General features: G+C 44.8%; 1 protein-coding gene across 2 annotated transcripts in view; it reads right to left on the bottom strand.

The window, feature by feature from the left end:
- Window positions 1-26,208, bottom strand: part of STPG2 (sperm tail PG-rich repeat containing 2) — a 1,290,079-nt gene that overhangs the window by 390,631 nt on the left and 873,240 nt on the right. For both annotated transcript variants that reach the window (XM_029597484.1, XM_029597489.1), the window contains exon 13: window positions 15,284-15,399. In XM_029597484.1, coding sequence (XP_029453344.1) covers window positions 15,284-15,399 — 116 coding nt within the window. The remainder of the gene's footprint in view (window positions 1-15,283; window positions 15,400-26,208) is intronic.

Raw genomic sequence — 26,208 nt, 5'->3', positions numbered from 1 at the left:
CGTGCGTGTCTTAGGTGATCCCCGATTCAAGATGGCGGATGGGCTTGCCCACGCTATCCCAGGAACGCCAAGAAGAGCGGCATGAAGAGGCAGAGGTCGCCAAGTGTCCAAGATTCACTGAAGCAGGGAAAAAGGAGGTGAGCAACAGAGGTTGTAGCCATCTGCGACCAATGGGCGCAACACTTTGGACTGAGCTTACACTATCTTCTATTTTGAAGGGCTTTCCAAAGGTTCTGGAGATACCCTTGCATACTCTGATCATCTATGTCTCTCTTTGCCCATGCCATTAATTACCTATGTACTAATTGGCGCTAAACTGAAGAATTTGCTCATTTGCAGCCCCACTTGTATATAATCCCTTCCCCTCACACCTTTCTCTCTTCCTCCCCTACTCAAATTTTTATTCTCTCCTTCACTTGCCCCTCTCTATTCTCCCTTGACTCTGTTATAAATTGTAATGTTATAACTACATTATATAATATTATCATTATATATCTATTTATATTTTATAAATTGTTTTGCTGTTATTGCATTTAACCGTTTTTAATGTAAAGTTTTCTCAGTTGTTTTCTTACTGTTTTATGTAAAACGCAATTGCGGATTTTGTTCTATGTACACCGACGTGATATCTCTGATGAGCGGCGGTATATAAAAACCAATAAATAAATAAATAAATAAATAAATAAATAAATAATTAATTAATATTTACTCCCATATTTAATATGCAATACATGTGTACAGCATGTTATTTGCATGTGAATTAGTGGGAGGGCCGGCAGCATTTCCCTGCTGCGGGCCCTTTAAGAAGGGGAGGAAGGTGTGCACGCATGCTAAAATAACATAACAAACATACAAGGTCTCCGCAACTGGACAGTATGGTGGGCATGCAAGCATCTTCAGTGTGCATCTGTGACTGGATTAGCCGCATGGTGCATATGATTTATTTATTTATAAATTTATGTATCGCTCAACATTTCTCAGTGATTAACAAAATACATTCATAAATTAATAAAAAATCATTGTAAATCAGAAAACAGAGGCAGTGGAGCCAGCAGTTGATTTTAAATGTAGCCAAATTCTGTACCCCCTCCTCTTTTTCCTTCCTGCTCCAGGACTAGGACAAATTTTGGTGAAGACTGAGGTTACCTTGGTGCTGGACGCTTTGCATCATGGTGGTCACAGTTGCTAGTGTCCTCTGTCTGGTCCAAAGTCAAAGCCAAAGACAAGCAGTAGAGGCGAGGAGGGCAGGAAAGAGGAAGGAACTCAGGAACTCAGAACAACATGTGGATTGCAAGAAGTGAGGAGACATGTTATCAAGGCAAGGGCTGGAAGCCAGATCCAGCCCTAAATACTGTCCCAGGGATGATGTCATCAGGGAGGGCCGGCAGCATTTCCCTGCTGCGGGCCCTTTAAGAAGGGGAGGAAGGTGTGCACGCGTGCCTAGAAGGAGGTCCCTCACCAGAAGAACTTGGTGGCATCTGAGCTGCGGGGAGCAAAGGACTGGCGGTATCTGAGGGGCAGACCATGAGCGGATGTAGTGCTGCACGTCGGCAGTGGCTTCCCACCATTGTTAAGGAGCCCAGGCCCGACCCCGCCACAGAATGGCGTCGAGTATCAGAAGCCGGCCGCAGGCTGCCGCGGTCGGCAAATGCAACAGTACTCCCTCCTCCAAGCCCCCCTCCTGAGGGTTTCGGCTTGCTGGGATGAGAGGCATGGAAATGTTTGATCAGATTCTAGTCCAAAATGTTGGATGCCTGCTCCCAGGTGTTCTCCTCTGGGCCTTATCCTTCCCAAGTGAGGAGATACTCCCATCTTTGACCACATCTTCTCACGTCAAGTATGTCTTGTACCTGATACGTGGAGTTGCTCTCAGTTGTGAGCTTTTGCAGTTTGGGTATCTTCCTAGAGGGCCAGAAGAGTACCAGGGGTTTCAGGAGGGAGATTTGGAAGGAGTTGTGGATCCTTAAGGATGAAGGTAGACAGAGCTGGTAGGTCACAAGGACCAATTGGCAGAGTATCAGGAATGGACCAATATATCGTGGAGCCAGCCACTTGGATGGAAGCTTCAGCTGGATGTATCATGTGCTGAGCCACACCTTTTCCCCAGCTTAAACTGTGGAGGCGATCTACAGTGAGCATCGGAAAATCTCTTGGCTTTATGCCCTGCTTCCTGAAGCATTTGCTGCATATGATTCCAGAGTAAATGCAGTTCTTGGGCCGTCAACTGAGCCGCAGGTGAGGGAACGGTCAGAGGCAGTGGCAGAGGGCAGAGGCAGAGGCCATCTTCCATAGATGATCTGAAAGGGCAAAGATCCAGTGGCAGAACAAGGATGTGAGTTATGGGAAAACTCTGGCCAGGGAAGCAGTGTGGTCCAATCATCCTAATGAGCATTGACGTAAGCTTGGAGAAAATGCTTTAGAGCACGGTTGGTCCTTTCTGCCTGCCTATTTGCTTTCAGATGGTAAGTGGTCGTGAAGTCCAGAGTGGTATCGAATTTCTTACAGAGGGCTCTCCAGTACTTGGCTGTGAATTGAGTACCACGATCTGATATAATACGTTTAGGAAGTCCATGAAGATGAAACACGTGTTAGATGAAGAGTGTGCAAGTTGAGGTGCAGAAGGAAGACCGGGCAAGGCTATAAAATGTGACATCTTAGAGAAACGGTCAACTACCACCCAGATGACCGTGTTGCCATTTGAGAACAGGAGATCCATGACGAAGTCTGTGAAAATGTGAGTCAAAGGTTCCTTGGGGGCTGCCAATGGCTATAAAAGCCCCCAAGGTCATCCCAACAGAGGTTTCTGCTGCACGCAGATGGGACATGAGTCCATATAGGCCTGAACATCCTTCTGCATATTGGGCCACCAATCGCTAGAGTAATACAAGGGTCTGGGCTCGTCCAGGGTGGCCTGCAACATGAGAATCGTGGGACCAGTACAACTTTTTGTTTTGGAATTTACGTGGAATAACCATCTTCCCTGGAGGGACGGTCATGGTAGTTGTGAGAAGAACCTGTGCTGGATCTATAATATGCCTGGGAGGTTCAACAGTATCCTCAGAGACAAAAGAGTGGGAAAGGGTGTCCATTTGGACGTTTTTGACTGTGGGTCTATATCGGAGTTCGAAGTCAAAGCAGGAAAAAAAAAGGGCCCAACGGGCTTGCGTGGGTTCAGATGCTGGGCTTGGTGGAGATATTCAAGATTCTTATGATCTGTGTAGATAGTGATACGGTGTTGAGCTCCCTCTAACCACTGGCACTACTCCTCCAAAGTGTTATTAATCTGATGTTTGGCTCCTAAAGAAGGAGGAGTTAGCAATCTGTTATTAATCTGATGCTTGGCTCCTAAAGAAGGAGGAGTTAGCAATCTGTTAGGACTCTGTGTAGTAGTGGGTGGATCCCTGGGCCAGTGGCAGATGACCATGCCCCCGGGAGGATATCCCAAGAGGGACCACCGGCTAGGCTTGAGTATGGAGACAGACACACATAGTTCTTTTATTAAACAGGTTTTTGAAACCACCAGAGGTGGCAGTAGTGAGCTCATATGCCTGGCAGGGCTGTAGTCCCTCAGATACTGGAACAGCGATCCCAGGATGGCTGAGCTGTTGAGAACTGTATAAAGTGAGTAGGCAGAGTAGGCAGAGTTAATGAACAGAACTAGATGACAAAACTCACGTAAGGTCTCAAGGAAGCTCAGGAGCTGGAAAGGTTTAGGCCCTCGAGGAGCGAGTACCTATTGTTCCAGGGAAAGCTCTGAGAGAGTGATGGTAACTCACAATTGTTTGTAGCAGCGATAGCTTCCAGGCAGTAGAGAATCTTCAGCGTGTCCAGGAACATGGGCCCTCGAGGAGTGAGTACCAGTTTCCATCTGTAATCTGAAAATAAAGAAAAGAGCGAGGCCCCCGAGGAGTGGGTACCTCTGGTAAGTCCGAGGAGGCAGAGTAGCTTGGATAGCCGAAGCAAGTACTTCCGTATACTTAACCATATCCTTATCCTTGCTAACTCAATTTGTTAGCGAAAACAGAGACCTTTAAATATTGGAAGTGAATAACGTCATCTCAGGGGGATGCCCCTGAAGTTCGCGCCCTTGCTGGTACTTCAATCAGAGCGCGCACGCGTGCCCTAAGTCTTCAGCAACATGGCGGATCTGCAATGTCGAGCCGGTCCGGGGATGCCGGAGGGAGACGACATGGAGACGCCACGGCAGCCAGCCGTCCATCAGACCCGGAGGGAGTCACCACAGAGGTAAAGAGGGTGGAATGAGGGCGTCAAGCAGTGATGGACGCAACACAAAGTGAGTTTAATGGCCAACAGCTCCTTGTTGCCAATCCCATAGTTCTTTGAAAAGGAGGAGCATGGATGTAAGGTTCCTGAGGATGTGTACTGGCTCAAGACAACCTGTACCCTCTCAGAGAAGGCATCGACCTGCATAATAAATGGGCGATATGGATCAGGATGCCGGAGATAAGGTTCCCAGAGGAAGGCTGCCTTTAAGTCCTGAAAGGCTATTACTGCCTCAGGAGACCACAGTATAGGGTTCGTTCTTTTCCATGTCAGAGCCTTGAGCAGGGCAACCAGCTTGGAATAGTTGTTAATGAAGGTACAATAAAAATTGGCAAAGCCAAGAAACCTCTGTAGGGCCTGCAGGCCAGTAGGTTGGGGCCAGTCTCGAATACACTTGAGCTTTTCTGGGTCCATTTTGAAACCTCACTTGGAGACAATATATCCTAAGAATGGCAGACTTCCTTCTTTCTCAAAAGAACATTTCTCCAGTTTGGCAAACAACTGGTTTTCTGGAAGACATTGAAGAACTCGAGAAACATCTCGGTGATGGGTATTTAGGTTCTTGGAGAATACCAGGATATCATCAAGGTACACAACCACACATTCATAAAGTAGATCCCAGAAAATTTCATTTATTATATTTTGGAAGACGGCAGGTGCATTGCAAAGTCCAAACGGCATGACTAGATATTCATAATGGCCATCTCTGGTGTTGAAGGCCATCTTCCATTCGTCACCCTCTCATATCCAGATCAAATTAGAGGCTCCCCGGAGATCCAATTTTGAGAACACTCTTGCCCTCTGTAACTGGTCAAATAGTTTTACAATAAGAGGTAAGGGATAGCGGTCTTTCTGGATGATGGCGTTCAAACCATGGTAATCTATAACAACCAGACAGTCTCGTCTTTTTGGCAACAAAAAAGAATCCTGCTCTCACAGAAGCGGTAGAGCACTGGATAAAGCCCTTGCTCATGTTTTCCTGTATGTATTCTGACATCGCCCGGGTCTCAGGAAGTGATAGAGGGTAGACTCTACCCTGCGGGAGCTCAGTACTGGGTCGGAGGTTAATAGCACAATCATACTTCCAGTGAAGAGGCAGAGTTTCCACTCCCTTTTTGAAGAAGACGTAGGTGAAGGGAGTATATTGAGGTGGGAGGCCAACGGGAAGTCGAGAGACATTGCTGAGTAGCGACCCTCTCCAAACAGTATGTGTGACAGTCTGGACCCCACCAGGACAGCTGCAGAGAGGCCCAATCAAATTGGGAGGAGTGTAGCTAGAGCCAGAGCAGACCAAGACCATGGGATGGATGGCTTTGCTGATGACATGGAACGCGAGTTATTCCACATGGAGAGAGCCCGTGCGAAACTTCAAGGGAACCGTGGTAAGAGTAACTCTCCCGGGAAGGGGATCACAGTGGAGGAGAGGACCAATGGGATCGGAGAGAGGAGAGTAGGAATCTGGAGGTGTTCCACCAAAGCCTTCATGATAAAGTTTCCTCCTGCCCCAGAGTCTACTAGGGCAAGAGTATGGAAATCCTGGTTGTCCACTGAGAGTATCACAGGAAGAGTTAGTGGGGGAGCTGGTGTGGTCAGGCCTAGGGTCAATCCCCTGCTGAGACCTAGGCCCGAAGGTTTAATGGCCATACTGGACAGTGGGCTAATAAGTGGCCTGCTTCACCATAGTAGAAGCAGAGACCGGCCTGCCGGCGCCGGAGACAGTTCTCTGGGGTTAGCCTGTAGTGACCTAATTGCATGGGTTCCTCCGCTGTGGCTCCAGCAAAAGAGGGGCCTTCCATCGGTAAAGAAGAGCACCGGGAGCAATGGACAGTGGTCGAGTATTTCTTGGAAGCTTGCAACTCTCGGTTCTGCTCTTGGAGTTGGCTGTCTATCCAGCCAGAAAGGTCTATGAGAGCATCTAGAGAAGGTGGAACCTCACGGGCTACCAGCTCATTCTTTATTCAGGCTGCTAACCCAACCAAGAAAATGGAACACAAACAGTCCTCGCCCCAGTGGAGTTCCAAGGCCAGGGTCCAGAATTCAATGACATTGATCCTTATCAAAAAAGCTTTTAGATATACCCTCAGTTAAACTTGCGAGACTAGAAATCACCTGTAAAAGATCTTTTTCAGTAGCAGGGCCCATTTTATGGAACTCTTTGCCTGATTCCTTAAGTCTCCTGTCTTCATCTCAACAATTTAAGAAAGCAATAAAAACTCATCTCTTCTAGAAAGCATTCAGCTCATTGATCAACATTCAAACATAACCTAAGCTTCTGTATACCCTACCAGCCAACATAACACCTATCCTCCACAATTACTCATTCTTTGTATCTTCATTGCAGATGGCACTATGGTGATTTTGGTTTTTGAATTTTTTGTTTACTCGTATGTTTATAAATTATGTTTTCTATTATCGTATCTTGTTTTTATTGTTAACATCTTTTAAGTTTTTATTTTTTAAATTATGTATGTTTTATTTTTGTTAATTGTTTTGATTAATCCCTTGATTGTAAAAGCAGTATACAAACATTTTTAAATAAATAAATAAATACTCCGTGAGGGAGTGAGCATCCCAGCAGATGTGAAGGAGATATGAGCCTGAGGCTGTGTGTCAACCAGGATTATTGAAGACTGTACAGAAGAGATCCAAGAAGCCTCGCAGTTCCCATAGGATGGGATCTGACTGCTACCACAAGGGAGAGGCCCATGCTAGAGCCTTACCATCCAAGAGTGAGAGGATGTATTTGATCTTAGTAGCATCATCAGGAAACAGTGCAGACTGAAGGCAGAAATGCATGTTGCACTGGTTCAGAAAACCAGGCAGAGATGGGGGTCCCTGGAATAGTGGGGAGGAGTCGGAAGTGGTATGATGCAGTACATAGTGGGTGCTGGGACCACGAAACCTGGAGCAGGGAAAGTCGGAGACCCAGCCGGGACTATGGAATCGAGGCGAGTGCTAAGACATTCCACCGAAGCCGCTAGCGCTTCCAGGACCTTTTGTTGCTCCAGAGTCTTCTGGGCCAAGCCTGGAATAGCCTGTAAGGCAGATGCCTCCGCCGGGTCCATGGCCTTGACAAGCTGTTCTGCGGGTGACCCCTTGGACCGAGGGAGAGTTGCCTCGACCTGTGGGGAGGAGTCCCATAGGTCCCCACCATTGGTAAGATGGCGCCGGCCGTCCATTGCTCCTACCATGTGACAGGGACCGGCCAATGGCACGGATACCCTGACACATGCTAAGGGCAAAGGGCCATCGGCGCCATTTTGTTTACTGGCAGCTGACGGCCCAAGCACAGGAGAATGCTCCCGGGACCCCCGCTGGACCACCAGGTATTTAAAATTTTTGGGGGGGGGCGGGTACGGAGGGTGGGGGGATACTAACAAACTCATTTTAAAGAGTTGGCTGTATTTTTTGGTTATCGGCTCGGGCGCAGCCGATAAAAAAAACCCAATCGGACTGCAAGATAAAAATTTCACTATGTGAATCGGAACTGGAATCCAAACCGATACCAGTTCTGATTCACATCTCTAATATTTATAGATTATAAATGTTTTAATAATTAAATTAATGTTAATAAGGTAACTATTGATGATTATTTCTACTGTTACTCCTGTTATGTCAGGGTACTCAAGCTTAATTTGGTGGTAAGGGATTTAGCTTAGGGGTAGGGCTGGAGAGCCCAAGCAAGAAGGCATGATGGATCATGGCCTTGCAGTATGATGCAGATGACCTGAGTGCGATGGTTGATGAGTCCAAGTGATGGGACTGGAAGAAACCAAATGGGTCGTTTCCACGGATGATTAGAGGGTAGGCTGGCAGTCTTGCTGTTTGGCAGACTGCCCAGTGCAGTAGCCGTCTGCAACATCACAAATTGGAAAAGGCTCTGCTGGGATGGAAGCAAGCCTTAGAAGATCATTGGGAGATGGTCCTGGAGTGGGCCCAATGGATCCTCCCATGTGGGATAAAAGGTAGGATGAAGCACCCAAATTAGATTCCCGTGTAAGTTATCTAATAAAAGGCACTGGTCATTTATATCCAGTATGGGCTCCATAATCTATGTTGTTGTATTTAATGCAAGTCTCTGTAGAAGTAAAGTGCAGCCTTGCAGGAGTCACACCTGCCCCAGTTACTATGTCTTTACTTGTTAAATAGTTGATTTTTGTACTTGGTAAATTTTGGATTTGTACATAGTTTAATATTCCTATGCAAAAATATCAAATGTTGTCAATAAAAAATTGACTTTTTTTACAAAGTCAGAAATGTGAATCTCTATGCAAATTAGCCACATAAGTGTTGCTGAATCTTGAAAAATCTGCCATGGGAGACTGGGGGCAACATCTGTATAGCATGTGCTGAAGTTTGAATGTTATTGGGCAAATGGAATATTTTTCCTTGCTTTGTTTTTCAAAATGATATGGGACAGGCATCTACCCTGTTGTTCATAAGGAGGAATAACCAGAATCTCCTTTATTGACTGATATAGGAAAATACCTCACGAGAACAATATTCTTAACATTTTTCAAAACTTGTATGGCTGTATGCATGTGCCCATATGCATGTTTGAATTTCTATGCAGTACATGTGATGATAGCCAAATTGTTGCATAGTCACATGGATTGCCCGTTACCATGCCATCTATTAGGCACGCATGCAATAGTGGGTGTTTGTTACCTATACTTTGTTTTGTGTTTAGTGAAGGATTTAGAGATTAACCAGCAATTCAGTGTTCTGATGCCACTCTTGTTTTTCAGAGTACAACAAGGTTTCCATTTTTTTCCTTGCTACATGGTGGGATATCATTAGCTGCAGTGTTATCACTTTCATTTATACTCTGTTTTCTAGTGCCTGTCTATTTATTTTTCTGTTACTGAATCTAGCCTGTGGTCCTCCATTTGTCTGTCTGCTTTTTCTCATGGTGATAATATGGGTGCTTTATGTGATAATTCAGAAACTAAGTACTTCTTCTTTTATTTTAAAGTTGCACAATAACATGTTATTCCTTCTCCAAGACAGTGGTGAGGGTTTCAACTACACCCTACTTCAAAATCCAACAGAGGAATTTGTTGCAAAAAGTATACATGATTTCCTTTCATTTTGTTTAATTTTGTTTCCTGTATTAAATCTTTTCTGTTTTGTACATTTCTTGTTTCTGTTGTTTTTTCATACAAAGTAATGTAGTTACTGTGTTAGTCTACCTGAATGCATAGAAATCAAGGTTAACTCTTTAAAGTGAATCAAGAAATGTATTTCTTGATTCAAATGTATTGTTAGTCCCAGCTGGGGCTGGGATATGCAAGCGTAGTTGTGTTCAGGAGTCCCTCTTCCTTAGGAGGAAGGCAGCTCCTGCAAAGTGCTCTATCCAAATCAGAAGGGAGTGTCTGTACACTGACCAGAAGCAAAGCAGTCTCCAGCCCCTGTGTGTGTAAGTAACCACTGCTAAGATAAGAAGTCCATTGTGAAGTGTTGTGTTTATTTAATAAAGTTTTATCTGCACCAGAAAGGCTGGAGTCAGTGTGCCTTTCTGTCTCCAGTCAGGGAAACACTGCTCGGTTTCCCACATATGGTGCCAGGTCGGGGATTTTTTTCTCTAAGCCTTGCACAGAGAAAAACCCAAGCCTCCATAAAGAGTATGAAGCCACTGTTCTTAAACTGTGTACAAGAACACTGGAAGTTGGAAGCAAATGGATGTGGCTCAGAGAGCACACCAAAGAAGAGCAAGGCTCTTAAAACTTAAGTACAAGAGCACTGGCAGCTACAGACTTGTTGGTTCATAGAGGAGCATGCAAGTAAAGAGAAAAAAAACCCTGAAACTGCCTTTAAATTAGTGAGTGATCTGTGGGGCCTGAGTGATCTGTGGGGCCTGGAAGGTAGTCAGGATTAGGGTTGTTTTGCAGACTAAAGAGGCAAACTCTGTCCAGAGTTTAGGGCTTGTGTTACACAGTGTAGTTAGTGCTGGTTAGGCAGGGTTTTTTTTTTTCCATTTAAATAAAAAAAAAAAAAAAGAGAGAGAGAGAAGAAAAACAGTTGTACACTGTGGTTAGGGCAGGGCATGACCCAGGCTGAAAGTGCAGCTGCCTAGAGGCCTGGGGCTTGGTCCACCTTAAATCCCACAGAGGAAGAGAGCTCTCTGACTGGGACCCAACTGGGGCAGGGATAAGAATGCAAGTCTAGCTGTGTTCAGGAGGTCCCTATGCCTCCAGAAGGAAGGCAGCTCCTGCAAATCTCTCTGTCCAAACCAGGAGTGAGTGTACAGTGACTGCAAGGCAGTCTATAGCCCCTGTGTGTGTAAATGCCTACTGCTAAAGTAGGAAGTCCACTGTGAAGTGTTATGTTTATTGTAATAAAGTTTTAGCTGTGCCAGAAAGGCTGGAGTCAGTGTGGCTTTCTGTCTCCAGCCAGGGAAACATCACTTGGTCTCCTACAGCCACATTAAAACTTACCCTCAATATCTTGACCTTGGCCATGTGAATGTTAATACAGGGGTGAATGCATTCATAACAGACTTAATATTGCTTGTTAACAACCATCATACATGCATTGTGATAGACCATCATAACACCCATAAGTGTGGAAATAACTGCTTGTTCCCACACATATACTGGGTCATGTATAACCATAGGTCTCTAATTTCTTTTTGTATTTTTTAGGAAAGTAACACATTTTTATTTGCATAAAAAATATGAAAATAAATTACAGATCTATGGTTATACATGACCCTTGTATATGTGGGAGCAAGCAATTATTTTCACACTTACGGGTGTTATGACAGTCTACCACACTGCATGTATGATGGTTATTTAACAAGCAATATTAAGTCTGTTATGAAAGTTTTCAACCATGTATTGCATACTGTGTACATTCCTACAATCCACTCTATTATTTTTAGTGAGTTGTGAATGTTAAGGCAAAAAACTGTAATGTTCATATTCACTGCCAGGAAGCCCTCTGTGTTAACCAGTCTGGAGTAAGGGGGATATTCTCCCACTCAAAGTCCACTTAAAGATTGTGCCAATCAATCCCCCCCCCCCCCCCCGCACCCCAGTACCCTGCAGAAGCCCCATTTGGGGCTATTCCTCTATCTCCCCCCCCCCCCCTGCTCAGTCACATACACAAGAAAGAGGCAGCCCCCTCTGGAGGAATCTCCTCCCAATCTAGTTCCCCCCCCTCACAAGAATGATATGAATATTTTCCCTAGACCCCTCTAAAGGAATGATACTCTCTGGTGTAACCTCCCTCCAACTTACACAAAGAATGACAAAGCCTCATATGGGGCTGCCAAAGATCCACCCCTCTGGAATTTTCACCTATCATTTTAGAGGTGCCCTTCATTGCCAGCTAGAAGGATTGCAGAGTTCTGTGTGGCCATCAAATTCAGAATCACACCTTCTAGTGGTGTTTTGCTGCCTATCAAGTGTAGTGAAGTGCTATATTCCAGAGGGGTGGGGAGGTCTTAAGTAGCCTACGGAGTTTATAATTATTGTACTGGGGAGATCAGGAGGGGGAAGGAAGGGGATTGCTACAGGCTTCTCTTTGCAATTCTTCTACATGGGGGTTGAGACTTTGTATGAGGCACTTAGAGTCTGCAGCTGGGATAAGAAGGGGTAGGTGGGTATCATGAACTTTGAGGGGAGATTAAGGGGAGCCAGTTCCCCCTGCTAACTAATCCTTTCACTGGGGAATTTCACGGCAGCAGGCCCATTAAAGCTAATATCTGAGCACAGGCAACAGAGGTAACTGCTTCCAGTTCCAAAATTCTTTAGGCACCAGATCAATCCTCACTGAGAACTCAGTTCTGAATGGAGATTGGTCTGCTGTCACTGAACTAACCAATTCTTAGAATTCATTGAATAAATGAATATCTAAATGCTTGTACCAGTCAGCGCAATCAGCATTTAGATAATCAGCAGATCAAGAGCAGATAACTGCCTCTCCTGTTCCCACTCTGCTTTTGACATAGTGTGAAAGTGTATATATATGTGTGTGTGGGGGTGGGGGGGGGGGGTTGGTACAGATTGTGGGAATTTATTTTATACTTTACACATTCAAGATGGGGGATCTGTTCCACTGGATAAGGCACATTTTCCATTTTATGGGGAGGAGGAAGCAAGAGAGGGTTCAGAATTGGTATGGGGTTGGGGTTGTTCTAGCTGTCGGGCAGTACTAAAGTTACATTGATAACACTAAATATTAGAATTATCTAGCTAACTTAGTACCTGATTCACTAAAGGCCAGAATGCGTAAATCCCGAGGTTTACGTGCGTGACCGGGCCTTACATGTACCGGGCCAATTTTCAAACCGGCCCAGCCAAGCGCGCAAAGCCCGAGATGCGTGTAAGTGATGGGGCCTCAAAAAGAGGCGGGCCAGGGGGCGGAGCATAGCTGTCCAGGACAACGCCATTCCTCGCTCTGCTGGTGCATGCAAGTTACTTCAGGTCGGGCCCTGAAGTAACTTGCCAAGCAAAAGGTAACAAAAATAAAAAAAGGGTTTTAGAGGGTGGTGTGGGGAGGAGAAGGAGAATGGAGGTTAGGGTAGGGAGTAGGAAATTTCTCTCCCAGTCCGCTCCTTAATTGGAGCAGACTGGGAGGGAACTGGGGAAGGCCCTGATCTCGTCGCCGCACGATTTTGCAATATTCCCCCCCTCCCCCCCCCGCGCGCACTGCCTGGGATTTTATAACATGTGCATGCCAGCGTGCGCATGTTATAAAATCACACATATTTCTTTAAAAATCTACCCCTAAGGGTTTTTCTCATAGACACAAAATGGGAGAAAATCCTTAAGGAATATGGGCCTTAACCAGAAAAGTTATCTCTGCCCAAAATGCCTCCAGAATATCTTCAGCTTCTCTGGATAAGTTTTATTTAGTTAACCATTTACCCAAATAAGTTAGAGTCATTCATTACTGCAGGAAATTTAAACTATTACGGTTTGTTCAGTTAAGTCCCAAATTAGCAGGACAATTCTTTTTAATATTGACCTCTATGTATTAGAGAAAAAGAGATTTCCAAATATATATTCATACATTTATATTGAGAGTAATTTTCAGAACACGTTGCTGAAGAAGATGCACCAAAACAATCTATCTGTTTAGAAATCTGAAATACCTTTTCTCAAGTTTAGTATCAATATTGCAGACTTTGATGTTTATTTTTATAAAAGTTATTAGTTTTCTAATATTTAAATATCATATTGAAAGGTTAATAATTAATGTTTTGATTTTAGAGGCTTTGCAAACAACAAACACTTTAAAAAGACAAAAATATTTTATGTACATTTCTTGAAATAGTTCCTGCCCCCTATTCTGGGTACCAATCCACCTTTGCTGCAATAATGAAAAAATGGAATACAATAGGAATTGTAATCCATGTTATCTCTAATATCCTGAAGATTATTTTAGATTATTTCAAACTACCAGTATCCCCATTGGCTAAAAGGAAGCCTTCAGTAATTATAATTTTCAATTTACGACAACAAAGATCACGAATTTGAATAAATCACAGTCTCTAATATTGAACCCACTTGGCCTTTACTGTAAGATACGAAATAAAATCATCACTGCAGCAATTTTGAGTTTTAGTTTATATACATTTCTGGAAGAAGACTGTCTAAAAGTAACAATTAATTGAGGTAAATTTATACTATATTTTCTTCAGATCATGGTAATATTGGTAAATGATACTATGAGAAGATTATACTTTAAAAATAAAAAATAGGAACTAAATATTAAGTTAGACAGCAAATTATATGATGTCAGGAATGCATTAATATGTCCCAACATAAGCAAATATCTCAAAGTATTGTATTTGTGTACTTACACAAAGAAAAAAAATGTAAATGAGTATCAATATATACACAGTTATATAATAAAATCAGAAGACATTTGAAAAATAGTTAAGAAAGTCTGATGGAGTTTTTGAACAAGAGAGCAAATGTTACCTGTTAATTCAGAGGTGCTACTTTTACTTTGAATCATTTTCAGAATAGACTCATGATTTGTTATATTCTCTGAAGTGCAACAAGATACCAATATCTGACCCATTTTGTTAACTATACATACAGTCATCCTTAAAACAAATAGCAGAACTTCTAAGGCAAATGCATGTCAATGCTTAACATTCACAGGGGTGGATTTTATAATTTTGCGCGAGCGCGTACTTTTGTTCGCGCACCAGGCGCGAACAAAAGTACGCTGGATTTTATAAGATACGCGCGTAGCTGCACGTATCTTATAAAATCCGGGGTCGGCGTGCGCAAGGGGGTGCACATTTGTGCAACCTGTGCGTGCCGAGCCCAGCGCGCGCTGCCTGTTCCCTCCGAGGCCGCTCCGATTTCGGAGTGGCCTCGGAGGGAACTTTCCTTCGCCCTCCCCCCCCCTTACCTTTGTTGGCAGATTTACGCCTGCTGAAAGCAGACGTAAATCTGCGCGCGCCAGGGGCTGCTGGCGCGCCATCACCAGACCTGGGGACTGGTCCGAAGGCCTCGATCACGCCTCCGGGCCAGTGCCACGCCCCCGGGCCCGCTCCCGAAATGCCGCGCCACGCCCCCGAAACGCCGCGTCATTCCCGGAACGCCCCCGACACGCCCCGACATGCCCCTTTTACAAAGCCCCGGGACTTACGCGCGTCCCGGGGCTCTGTGTGCGCCGGTGGCCTATGCAAAATAGGCGCGCCGGCGCGCGAGGGCCCTGCGCGTGTAAATCCGGCCGGATTTACGAGTGCAGGGCATTTAAAATCCGGCCCACAGTGTTTAGCAAGGAAACAGAGGCAAATTCCCCCCCACCACACACACACATGGCAGCAAATAATCATTGATTTATATACATGTTACCCCGCACTAATTATCAGATCTGCAGTGGAAAGGGGGTGGTGGTGGCAATGCTCTATGTACTGCTCATGGGCTTTAAAGAAGCAAGCAGTTTTTCCAGAAAGTACAACTACTTACATGATGCTCTCTGCCATTTACCATGGTCAAAATCTGTTAACAACAAAGCTATGTGGACAAACCTCATAAGCTGCAGGTCCAGGAGTCATCTCTTGTGGGTGCTTGAAACGCTCCTCTTTAGAAACTGATACAGATATATTGTGAGCCGGCTTTACTAGAGGGCTGTATGTCCCGGGACCTATATGGGATATGCATAAAAAGCAATAATTAAAATAAAGGATCAATGGAAAATGCAATTATGCAATGTGTCTTTTTTACATTAATACATGTTTGGGATTTGTTTTTTATATAAAGTATATACTACAACATTAGGGGCGGATTTTAAAAGGCGCGCGAATAGCCTACTTTTGTTTGCGCTCCAGGCGCAAACAAAAGTACGCTGGATTTTAGTAGATACGCGCGGAGCCGCGCATATCTACTAAAAAACCTGGATCGGCGCGCGCAAGGCTATCATTTTGTATAGCCGGCGCGCGCCGAGCCGCGCAGCCTACCCCCGTTCCCTCAGAGGCCGCTCCGGCCTCTGAGGGAACGGGGGCGTGGCCGCGCCCTCCGAAATCGGAGGGCGCGGCCACGCCCCCGGACCGCCCCGGGCCGTAGCCACGCCCCTGTACCCGCCCCCAAAACGCTGCCGACACGCCCCCGAAACGCCGCGACGACCGGGCCCGCCCCCCCGACACGCCCCCGACACGCCCCCCTCGGAGAACCCCGGGACTTACGCGAGTCCCGGGGCTCTGCGCGCGCCGGGAGGCCTATGTAAAATAGGCTTCCCGGCGCGCAGGGCCCTGCTCGCGTAAATCCGCCCGGTTTTGGGCGGATTTACGCGAGCAGGGCTCTGAAAATCCGCCCCTTACTGTTTAAGGTCCCAGGATCCCTCTGAGAATAAAGCATTACTTTCTTGATTAACTAAGTTCAGTGAGCATAACAAAAATAGAACCTTGGCTGTCCTTCTCTCTCAGAATCAATTCAGCACAACTAACACAAATGGTTACAGAATTTTAAAACCTAAAACTCTCTTTACATTGAGCTCAGGCAAGTGAGCAGAAGGAGAGAAGAGGCATGAAGTGGAATGCAGAGGGAAAGAAGCAGCATAAGGTAACGAGGAGAAAGAAGGATAAGGAATGAGGTTGGAAAGACAACATGAGGTCTTTCTGATGAGCATAAGCCTATCTTTACTAACTTATATTATATTTCTGTTAAGGGAACAAGAGATTCTGATTCTAATGTTAATTCATTTCAGTTGTCATTTTCTCCTCTTTGTTTAACTGATTTCTTGCAACAGTCAGATGATGTGATTAATGAGAGGGGTACTTTGTTGATGTCAGTTTCTTCAGTCAGTCAGAAGAATGTAATAGTGAGATTATACTTTTTCAACAAAGATGCTCTTTTTAAGGACCACAAAATCCAGATTTTTCCAGATGTTTGTAGTCAGACATAAAAGGAGGAAAGCTCTTTTTCAACTGAGAGAAAGGGTACTTAGTAGAGATGTGCAGAAGAAACAATTTTGTTTCAGTTTGTTTTTTCATTTTATTGGGACCCCAATTTTTTTTCATTAGTTTCATAGCAAAAAAAACAAAAAAACAATTCATTTATTAGTTTCATTCGTTTTTCAGTTGCCATTAAATTCAATGGGGGAAGTATTTACAGCCTATTTTTGGCTGCAGAATTAGGGTTTTCTTATCAATTCGGATGAAACTTCTTGGGAGCAATCATCAGAATGGAAAAAGAGCTCCAAGGTACTTAGACTGTGGCAAAGAGGCACCAAAGTGGCATGAATAGCCTAAGGCACTGTAAAGGGGCAAAGGGGTACCAGGAGTGGCAAGGGGTACCAGGAGTGGCAAGAGTGCTTTAACAGAGGTGCAAAGCAGCAGCGAGAGTGTCAAAAACACACCACAGCTTCAAAAGAGAGCACTGATAACAGATGCATGAACCCTTGAAGGCAGCGTGACAGGCAAAGTGGCAAGACAAGTGGCATCGACATCCTACAGCACAATGAAGGGGGAACATAGCAAGCAGAAAGAGTGTCAGAAAAAAACAAAAGGCGCCAATAAAGGGATAAAGCAGCAGAAAGACTAGCGTCAACACACTGAGGAAACATGATAGTGGCAACAACACCACAAGGAGTAGAATCGTCTGGTGTATGCCAGCAAGGCAGAGTGGCAGAAAGTTGACAGGGGCAAAACAGGCTGGCAGATTGGAGGTAATCTACTCTCTGTGGTGTTGATAGGTGCAATATAAATCACAAAAACACCCTCAGTAATAACTTTCTAAGTTTTTTTGACAGGTGGTTTGTTGGACCTTTATGACCGCAACTTGTCAATCCTAACAAGCTGCATAGACCTTTTGGTCCAGCTTTATTTTAATTTAAATATAGTGCTCACTCAGAGTTAAAAATGTTTTTCTTTTTTTCAAACATTTTCTTTAAAAAGTCATATTAAGTCCAACGGGGTCCAACTGGGTAAGAGGATTCACACAAACAATTTTTTTCAATCCAGGAGTTTAAACAATACAAATTACTTAGCTTTATGTCACAATCCGTACATCACCCCTAGGAGTTTAAACAATACAAATTACTTAGCTTTATGTCACAATCCGTATGGATTGTATTGTTTAAACTCCTGGATTGAAAAAAAAAAATTGTGTGAATCCTCTTACCCAGTTGGACCCTGTCTATGCAGCTTGTTAGGATTGACAAGTTGCGGTCATAAAGGTCCTACAAACCACAGGACTTCAACTTATTTTTTAATTTGATGGTGCAAGGCTCAAGTTGGAGGTTTGTGGGTAGTGAGTTCCAGTGGGTGGGACCGGCAATGGAGAAGGCTCGGTCCCTCGTGGAGGTGAGGTGTGCCTTCTTGAAGGATGTGATATGGAGAGTTCCTGTTTTATTTGCTCTGGTGGGGCGGTCTGAGAGTGTGAGGTGGAACGGCTCATCAAGCTAATTGGAGTTATGTCTGTAAGAACATAAGAAAATGCCATACTGGGTCAGACCAAGGGTCCATCAAGCCCATAATCCTGTTTCTAACAGTGGCCAATCCAGGCCATAAGAACCTGGCAAGTACCCAAAAACTAAGTCTATTCCATGTTACCATTGCTAATGGCAGTGACTATTCTCTAGGTGAACTTAATAGCAGGTAATGGACTTCTCCTCCAAGAACTTATCCAATCCTTTTTTAAACACCGCTATACTAACTGCACTAACCACATCCTCTGGCAACAAATTCCAGAGTTTAATTGTGCGTTGAGTAAAAAAGAACTTTCTCTGATTAGTTTTAAATGTGCCCCATGCTAACTTCATGGAGTGCCCCCTAGTCCGAAAGAGTAAATAACCAATTCACATCTACCCGTTCTAGACCTCTCATGATTTTAAACACAGTATTCAAGGTGCGGTCTCACCATGGAGTGATACAGAGGCATTATGACATTTTCCGTTTTACTCACCATTCCCTGTAGATGGATTTGTGAATAATAGTAAGGGTTTTATAGAGGATACGCGAGGGGATCGGGAGCCAATGCAAGTCTTTAAGGATAGGGGTAATGTGGGCATTTGTGATAGTTCTTGTGACCGCATTCTGGAGCATTTGAAGCGGTTTTATGGTGGAATAAGGGAGGCCTAGGAGTAGGGAGTTGCAATAGTCCATCTTGGATGAGAGGGTGGCTTGAATGACGGTATGGAAATCATAGGTATGGAGTAAAGGTTTTAGTTTTTTCATGACATTAAGCTTATAGAAACCTTCCTTGAGGATAGAATTGATATATTTTTTCAGGTTCAAATGCTGGTCAATCAAAACACCAAGGTCTCCTACGAAGAGCTGAGAGGAGATGGAGCTATATGCAGGGTGTTATTATTTGTGATAGTTGTGGGTGGATCCTTGCGCCAGTGGCAGATGACCATGCCCACGTGGGAAGATACCGAGAGGGACCCCTGGTCAGGCTCAGAGCTGGGAGACAGACACGCACTAGTTCTTTTATTAAATTGTTTTAAAGAACCACCAGAGGTAGCAGTAGTGAGCTGGAAGAGCCCGGCTGGGCTGTAGTCCCTCAGCACTGGAACAGCTATCCCAGGATGGCAGAGCTGTAGAGAAACTGAGATAGTGAGTAGGCAGAGTATGCAGAGTTCAGGAACAGAACCTTGATGGTAACACTCACACAATAGTCTCTTGGAACAGCCCCGGAGCTGGAATGAAGTAGGCCCTTGAGGAGCAAGTACCTGGTTCCAGGGAAAGCTCTGAGAAAGAGATGGTAACTCACTAGTGTTGTAGGCAGTGGTGACTTCCTGGCAGAAGTTATTCGGTAGCAGGTCCAGAACGTGGGCCCTCGAGGAGCGAGTACCGGTTTCAGACTGCGACCTGCAAAGCAAGAAAGAAAGCGAGGCTCCTTGGTAAAGTCCGAGAAGGCAGAGTAGCAAGGTAAGTGGAGAGCAAATCCCATCCGCAGCGATACCTGGAGGCAGCTAGGTAGAAAACCCTATGCTAACTCAATTAGCTAGCAAAACAAGAGACCTTTAAATATCTGGTGATGATGATGTCATCTCAGGGGGACACCCCTGAGGTTCGCGCCACAGCTGGTACTTGATTCGGGGCCGCGCCACGCGCACGCCCTTAGGCCTCAGGAGAAACATGGTGGAAGGCAGCATCTAGCTGGTCCGGGAACGCTGGAGGAGATCGGCAAGATGACGCCGCGGCAGCCAAACTTCCATTGACAAAAGAGGGAGTCACCAAAGAGGTAAGGTGGGCAGAGTAGAGACGTCGGGCAGCGACGGTCGCAACACAGGGTCACTTGCAAGGGAGGGTTTAGGAATCTGGTGTTGGGACATGAACAGCAGTTCAGTTTTAGAGGTATTTAGGGCGAGGTGGAGATTCGTAAGTAGGGTGTTAATAGAATCGAGACATTTCTCCCAGAATTTTAGAGAATCAGAGATTGAGTCGTGAATTGGTATGATGATTTGCACATCATCGGCATATAGGTAGAATTTGAGGTCAAGGTTGGCTAGGAGCTGGCAGAGGGGGGTGTGTGAGGTAAATATTGAATAGGGTAGATGAGAGGGAGGAACCTTGAGGAACTCCTTGGAAGAGGGAGTAATGAGTGTATTCAGCATTGTCTATTTTGACAGAGAATTGTCTATTGGACAGGTATGATTTAAACCAAAGGAGGGCTGAGCCTGAGATGCCTATCTCAAATAGGCAGGAGATGAGGTGGTTGTGGCTTATTGTGTTGAACGCCGAGGAGATGTCAAGTAGGGCAAGAAAGTAGCAGTGACCTTGGTCCATGCCTCTGATGAGGTGGTCAGATAGGGTGAGTAGGAGGGTTTCAGTATTAAAGTGCTTGCGAAAACCGAATTGTGAAGGGTGTAGGATATTGTTGCTTTCGAGGTAATCCATGAGTTGGAAGTTGACTACCTTTTCCATGATTTTGGCAATAAAAGGGAGGTTTGAGATAGGATGAAATTTGTTGGGGTCTAGCGAGGGTTTTTTGAGCAGGAGTTTGACAACTGCATGTTTGAGTGTGTCTGGGACTGTGCCACAGGAGAGGGAGCAATTGATGATGTTGGCTAGGGGTGTAGCAATGGTGTTAGGAATGGTGAGGAGTGCTTTGGTGGGGATGGTGTCTGTGGGGTGGGATGCAAGTTTAATCTTTTTAAGAACGGATTCAATTTCCTTGGAGGAGGTAAGGTCAAGGGAGTCAAGGATGGCAGTGGTTGAGCTTGGGCCAGGAGGCGTGGGAGGTGGGGATGAGGGTGAATCTGATGAGGATGTTTGCTAATTTTTTGTGGAAGTAGAGTGCTAGTTCTTCACATCTGTTACTAGCTTCGTTGTCAGGGATGGGGGGAGTGGAGGACTTAGTGAGATCTGCAACATAGGAGAAAAGGGCTTTGGGGTTGTATTCATATATTTTTGATGTATAAAAGTCATGTTTGGACTTAAGTGTAGAGAGTCTGTAGGAGTGCAGGGCAGATTTGAAGATGGAAGCATGTTGGGGTATGGGGTCTTTACGCCAGATTCTCTCACTCCGTCTGAGAATATTTTTCATTATTTTTAACTCAGCAGTGTACCATTGTTTTTATTTTTTGATGCTGGGTGCAAGTCTCAGCTGGTGACTGGACATAAATCATTTGTGATGTCATGGGTGAGGTTGTTCCACGAGGCAAGTGCAGCTTCAGGATTGGTACAGTCGAGTTTGGACAGAGAGGTGGAGAAAGCTGAGATCAGGTCCTCGCTGGAGCAAGATTTTCTGAAGACAAAGGTGGAATTTTGTGCAGGGATGCATGAGGTCGGGGCATTTATCGAAAGTAGGGTTTCGATGAGGGAATGGTCAGGCCAGGGAACAGGGGTGCATGAGGGTGTGTTAGGTGAATGGATGCAGGAATTAATGAAAATAAGGTCTAGGGTGTGCCCAGCTTTATGGGTAGGGGAAGAGATGAGTTGTTTAAAGCCAATGGTGTGGAGTGAATTAAGAAAGGTTTCACAGGACGACGAGAGGGGGAAGGAGTCTAAATGGAGATTGAAGTCTCCTAGAATAATGGCTGGGATTTCGATATTGATGTTGTCAGAAATTAATTCAATCAGGGGGGAGAGGTTGAGGTCTAGAAGGCCAGGAGGGGTGTGGACAAGGCAGATTTGGAGTTCAGGGGATTTCAACAGGCCAATTTCAAATCTGGGAGGGGTATCAATGTTCACAGGTTTGAGTTTAGATGCTTTTTAACTGCTAAAAGGAGGCCACCGCCTCTTTTCTTAGGTCTAGGGATGGTGAAAATATCGTAGGAGAGCGTGGGGAGCTGATTAAGGAGGACAATGTCAGAATCTTTGAGCTAGGTTTCTGTGATGGCGCAGATTTCAGGCTTGCAATCGAGTAGTAGATCGTTAAGGATTGGGGTTTTTTTTAGAGAGAGATTGTGCATTGAAGAGAACTATGGAAAGGGTTGTAAGTCCCAGTAAGGTGAGACCGCACCTTGAATACTGTGTACAATCCTGGTCGCCGCATCTCGAAAAAGATATAATTGCGATGGAGAAGGTACAGAGAAGGGCTACCAAAATGATAAGGGGAATGGAACAGCTCCCCTATGAGGAAAGACTAAAGAGGTTAGGACGTTTCAGCTTGGAGAAGAGACGGCTGAGGGGGGATATGATAGAGATGTTTAAAATTATGAGAGGTCTAGAACGGGTAGATGTGAATCGGTTATTTACTCTTTTGGTTAATAGAAAGACTAGGGGGCACTCCATGAAGTTAGCATGGGGCACATTTAAAACTAATCGGAGAATGGCAGATGAAATTTAATGTGGACAAGTACAAGGTGTTGCATATAGGGAAAAATAACCCTTGCTGTAGTTACACAATGTTAGGTTCCATATTAGGAGCTACCACCCAGGAAAAAGATCTAGGCATCATAGTGGATAATACTTTAAAATCGTCGGCTCAGTGTGCTGCAGCAGTCAAAAAAGCAAATAGAATGTTAGGAATTATTAGGAAGGGAATGGTTAATAGAACGGAAAATGTCATAATGCCTCTGTATCGCTCCATGGTGAGACCGCACCTTGAATACTGTGTACAATTCTGGTCGCCGCATCTCAAAAAAGATATAGTTGCGATGGAGAAGGTAAAGAGAAGGACAACCAAAATGATAAAGGGGATGGAACAGCTCCCCTATGAGGAAAGGCTGAAGAGGTTAGGGCTGTTCAGCCTGGAGAAGAGACGGCTGAGGGGGGATATGATAGAGGTCTTTAAGATCATGAGAGGTCTTGAATGAGTAGATGTGACTTGGTTATTTACACTTTCGAATAATAGAAGGACTAGGGGGTATTCCATGAAGTTAGTAAGTAACACATTTAAGACTAATCGGAGAAAATTCTTTTTCACTCAATGCACAATAAAGCTCTGGAATGTGTTGCCAGAGGAGGTGGTTAGTGCAGTTAGTGTAGCTGTGTTCAAAAAAGGTTTGGATAAGTTCTTGGAGGAGAAGTCCATTAATGGCTATTAATCAATTATACTTAGGGAATAGCCACTGCTATTAATTGCATCAGTAGGATGGGTTCTTCTTAGTGTTTGGGTAATTGCCAGGTTCTTGTGGCCTGGTTTTGGCCTCTGTTGGCAACAGGATGCTGGGCTTGATGGACCCTTGGTCTGACCCAGCATGGCAATTTCTTATGTTCTTATGTACTCAACGCACAATTAAACTCTGGGATTTGTTGCCAGAGGATGTGGTTAGTGCAGTTAGTATAGCTGTGTTTAAAAAAGGATTGGATAAGTTCTTGGAGGAGAAGTCCATTGCCTGCTATTAGGTTCACTTAGAGAATAGCCACTGCCATTAGCAATGGTGACATGGAATGGACTTAGCTTTTGGGTACTTGCCAGGTTCTTACGGCCTGGATTGGCCACTGTTGGAAACAGGATGCTGGGCTTGATGGACCCTTGGTCTGACCCAGTATGGCATTTTCTTATGTTCTTATGTTCTTAACTGTGTCAGGGGGGAGATGAGGATGGGGAGAAGGGATTTGCGATGAGTGGGCGAGTTGGTTTGAGGGAGGAATGAGGGTCTGTGGGAAGGATAGTGAATGTGGGGGATTGAATAGGTTGTCGTGGTAGGACCCAGGAGATTAAGCAAGGAAACAGCTGAGAGCAGAGATAGCAAAGGATGACAGCCGGGGGGGAACAGAAGAAGGGAAACGTAAGGGGCAGGTTGGCTTAATAGAGGCCCAGTTAACAATAATTAGCTAGATTACCAAAGGGGGAGCAAATACATTAGTAAAATAGGGGTACAATTAACACTGAGGCTACAATAAATGTACAGTTAACAAAAGTGGTGCAACAATAGTGAATAGACAATAGAGGTACAATTAACAATGGATAGCTGGATTAGCTTAGAGGAAGGCGAATACTGTAGTGAGATGGATATAATGAGTTAAAATGACTGTTCTAGTTTATTGGTTTATTCAGAAAGGGAATGGGATGTTAAGAAGTTATAGGGACAAGGAGGGGAAGGGGAGGGGCTGGGCAATGGGGAATGGGGGGGGGTAGGGGGGAGCACAAAGGGTAGCACAAAGGGGTGCACCAAGGGGCAGACCCCTTGGTCACACTCCTTAGGGGCGCGACGCACGGCGCGTGATGCCTGGGGTTGGGGCCTTCCTTTTACGGAGCAAGGTAGGCCGGATGCAGCATCAGCAGGGGGGAGGTCCTCTCGTAGAGAGAGGGCCGGCTTTGCCTGATGCAGGTCTCTGGTCCAGGCGGTCGCGGCGTTCAGGTGCCGTGCTCCTGACCCCGATGGGTTTGCGCCGGCTGCACGGAGCTAGAGAAGGTCTGAGTCGGGTGCAGGGATCCGGCCGAGAGGGACGCCTGCGGTCGGGGTCTTCCTTTTACGGAGCGAGGTAGGCCAGATGCAGCGTCAGCGGGGGGCGGTCCTCTCATGGAGAGAGGGCCAGCCTTGCCTGATGCAGGTCTCGGGTTGGGGCGGTCGCAGTGGTCGGGTGCCGTGCTCCTGACCCCGATGGGTCTGCGCCGGCTGCGCGGAGCTAGCGGAGGTCTGAGTCGGGTGCAGGGTTCTGGCCGAGAGGCACGCCTGCAGTAGGGGCCTTCCTTTTACGGAGCGAGGTAGGCCGGATGCAGCGTCAGTGGGTGGGCGGTCCTCTCAGCCGGATCCCTTCTATACCTTCTATCTTTTATCTATCAGTTCATTAATATCTAGCAGCTCTTTGTTCAGTCACGTTAGGATCAATAAAATGTAATCTGCAATAAAAATCAATTATACTATAGAAAGAAAGAGAAATCAGAATTTCAAGTTCGTGCATGCAATAGGGCTAAAAATATATGATTCAGCCTGTCCTTGCTGACTTGGAGATATGGTAATCCCGTGTAACTGTCTGTACAGTTCTGTTTGAGGACAGCAGACTAATAATAGGTGTTCTATTCCAAACTAATATGTGATGAGATCAATGGTGATGGATCATATCATAGGCAAAAGAATGATCTAATTCTATAGGTATATAGTTGGGTTCAACTAAATACAAAAGAGTGTATTTCTGTTTCCTTTCGCCTCTTTTTTATAATCATATTTCTGTTAAATTTCCCAGCCTATATAGTCAAAGGTAACAACAGAGGACTGACCTCCCTCCCTCCCCACCCCCCTTGGTTTTTTGGCTATGCCCTTGAACCTGTATGAAAAGAAGAGGTTAACAACCTCCTCCCCACACCCCCCACCCCCCCAACTCCATATGAGATACAAAAACATTGCATAGGTGGTCAAAATCAGATGAAATCTCCTTTTAAAACTATTTTAATTAAAATTAAAAATATGCAGCTCTATGAAAACAAACACAATTACACATTATGCTACATGCTAGATACTACATTCAAATAGAGGCACAAATTAATAATAATCATTAAAATAATCATGTTAAGGTTTTACTCTTTCAGATAACAGAAGGACTAGCGGGCACTCCATGAAGTTAGCATGTGGCACATTTAAAACTAATCGGAGAAAGTTCTTTTTCACTCAATGCACAATTAAACTCTGGAATTTGTTGCCAGGGGATGTGGTTAGTGCAGTTAGTATAGCTATGTTTAAAAAAGGATTGGATAAGTTCTTGGAGGAGAAGTCCATTACCTGCTATTAATTAAGTTGACTTAGAAAATAGCTACTGCTATTACTAGCAACAGTAACATGGAATAGACTTAGTTTTTGGGTACTTGCCAGGTTCTTTTGGCCTGGATTGGCCACTGTTGGAAAAAAGATGCTGGGCTTGATGGACCCTTGGTCTGACCCAGCATGGCATGTTCTTATGTTTAAGTTTAATTATATGTCCTTAAATAGTATCAATAGCCATAGTAAATTCAGTTCATATGATCTTACATAAAATTAATCCATACATAATATCTGATTGACCTAGATACAAATGGTAGACAGAAAATTATATCTAGTATCCTACATTTTCCAGAAAGAAAATATGAACAGGTTGGAAGTCCCATTTGCCACACTATTCAAACTGTTTAAGATTATACAAGC

Source organism: Rhinatrema bivittatum, chromosome 1, assembly GCF_901001135.1.
Source record: "Rhinatrema bivittatum chromosome 1, aRhiBiv1.1, whole genome shotgun sequence".
Classification (NCBI taxonomy): domain Eukaryota; kingdom Metazoa; phylum Chordata; class Amphibia; order Gymnophiona; family Rhinatrematidae; genus Rhinatrema; species Rhinatrema bivittatum.
Note: the sequence above shows the minus strand (reverse complement) of the source record. Positions and strands in the feature narration are given on the sequence as shown.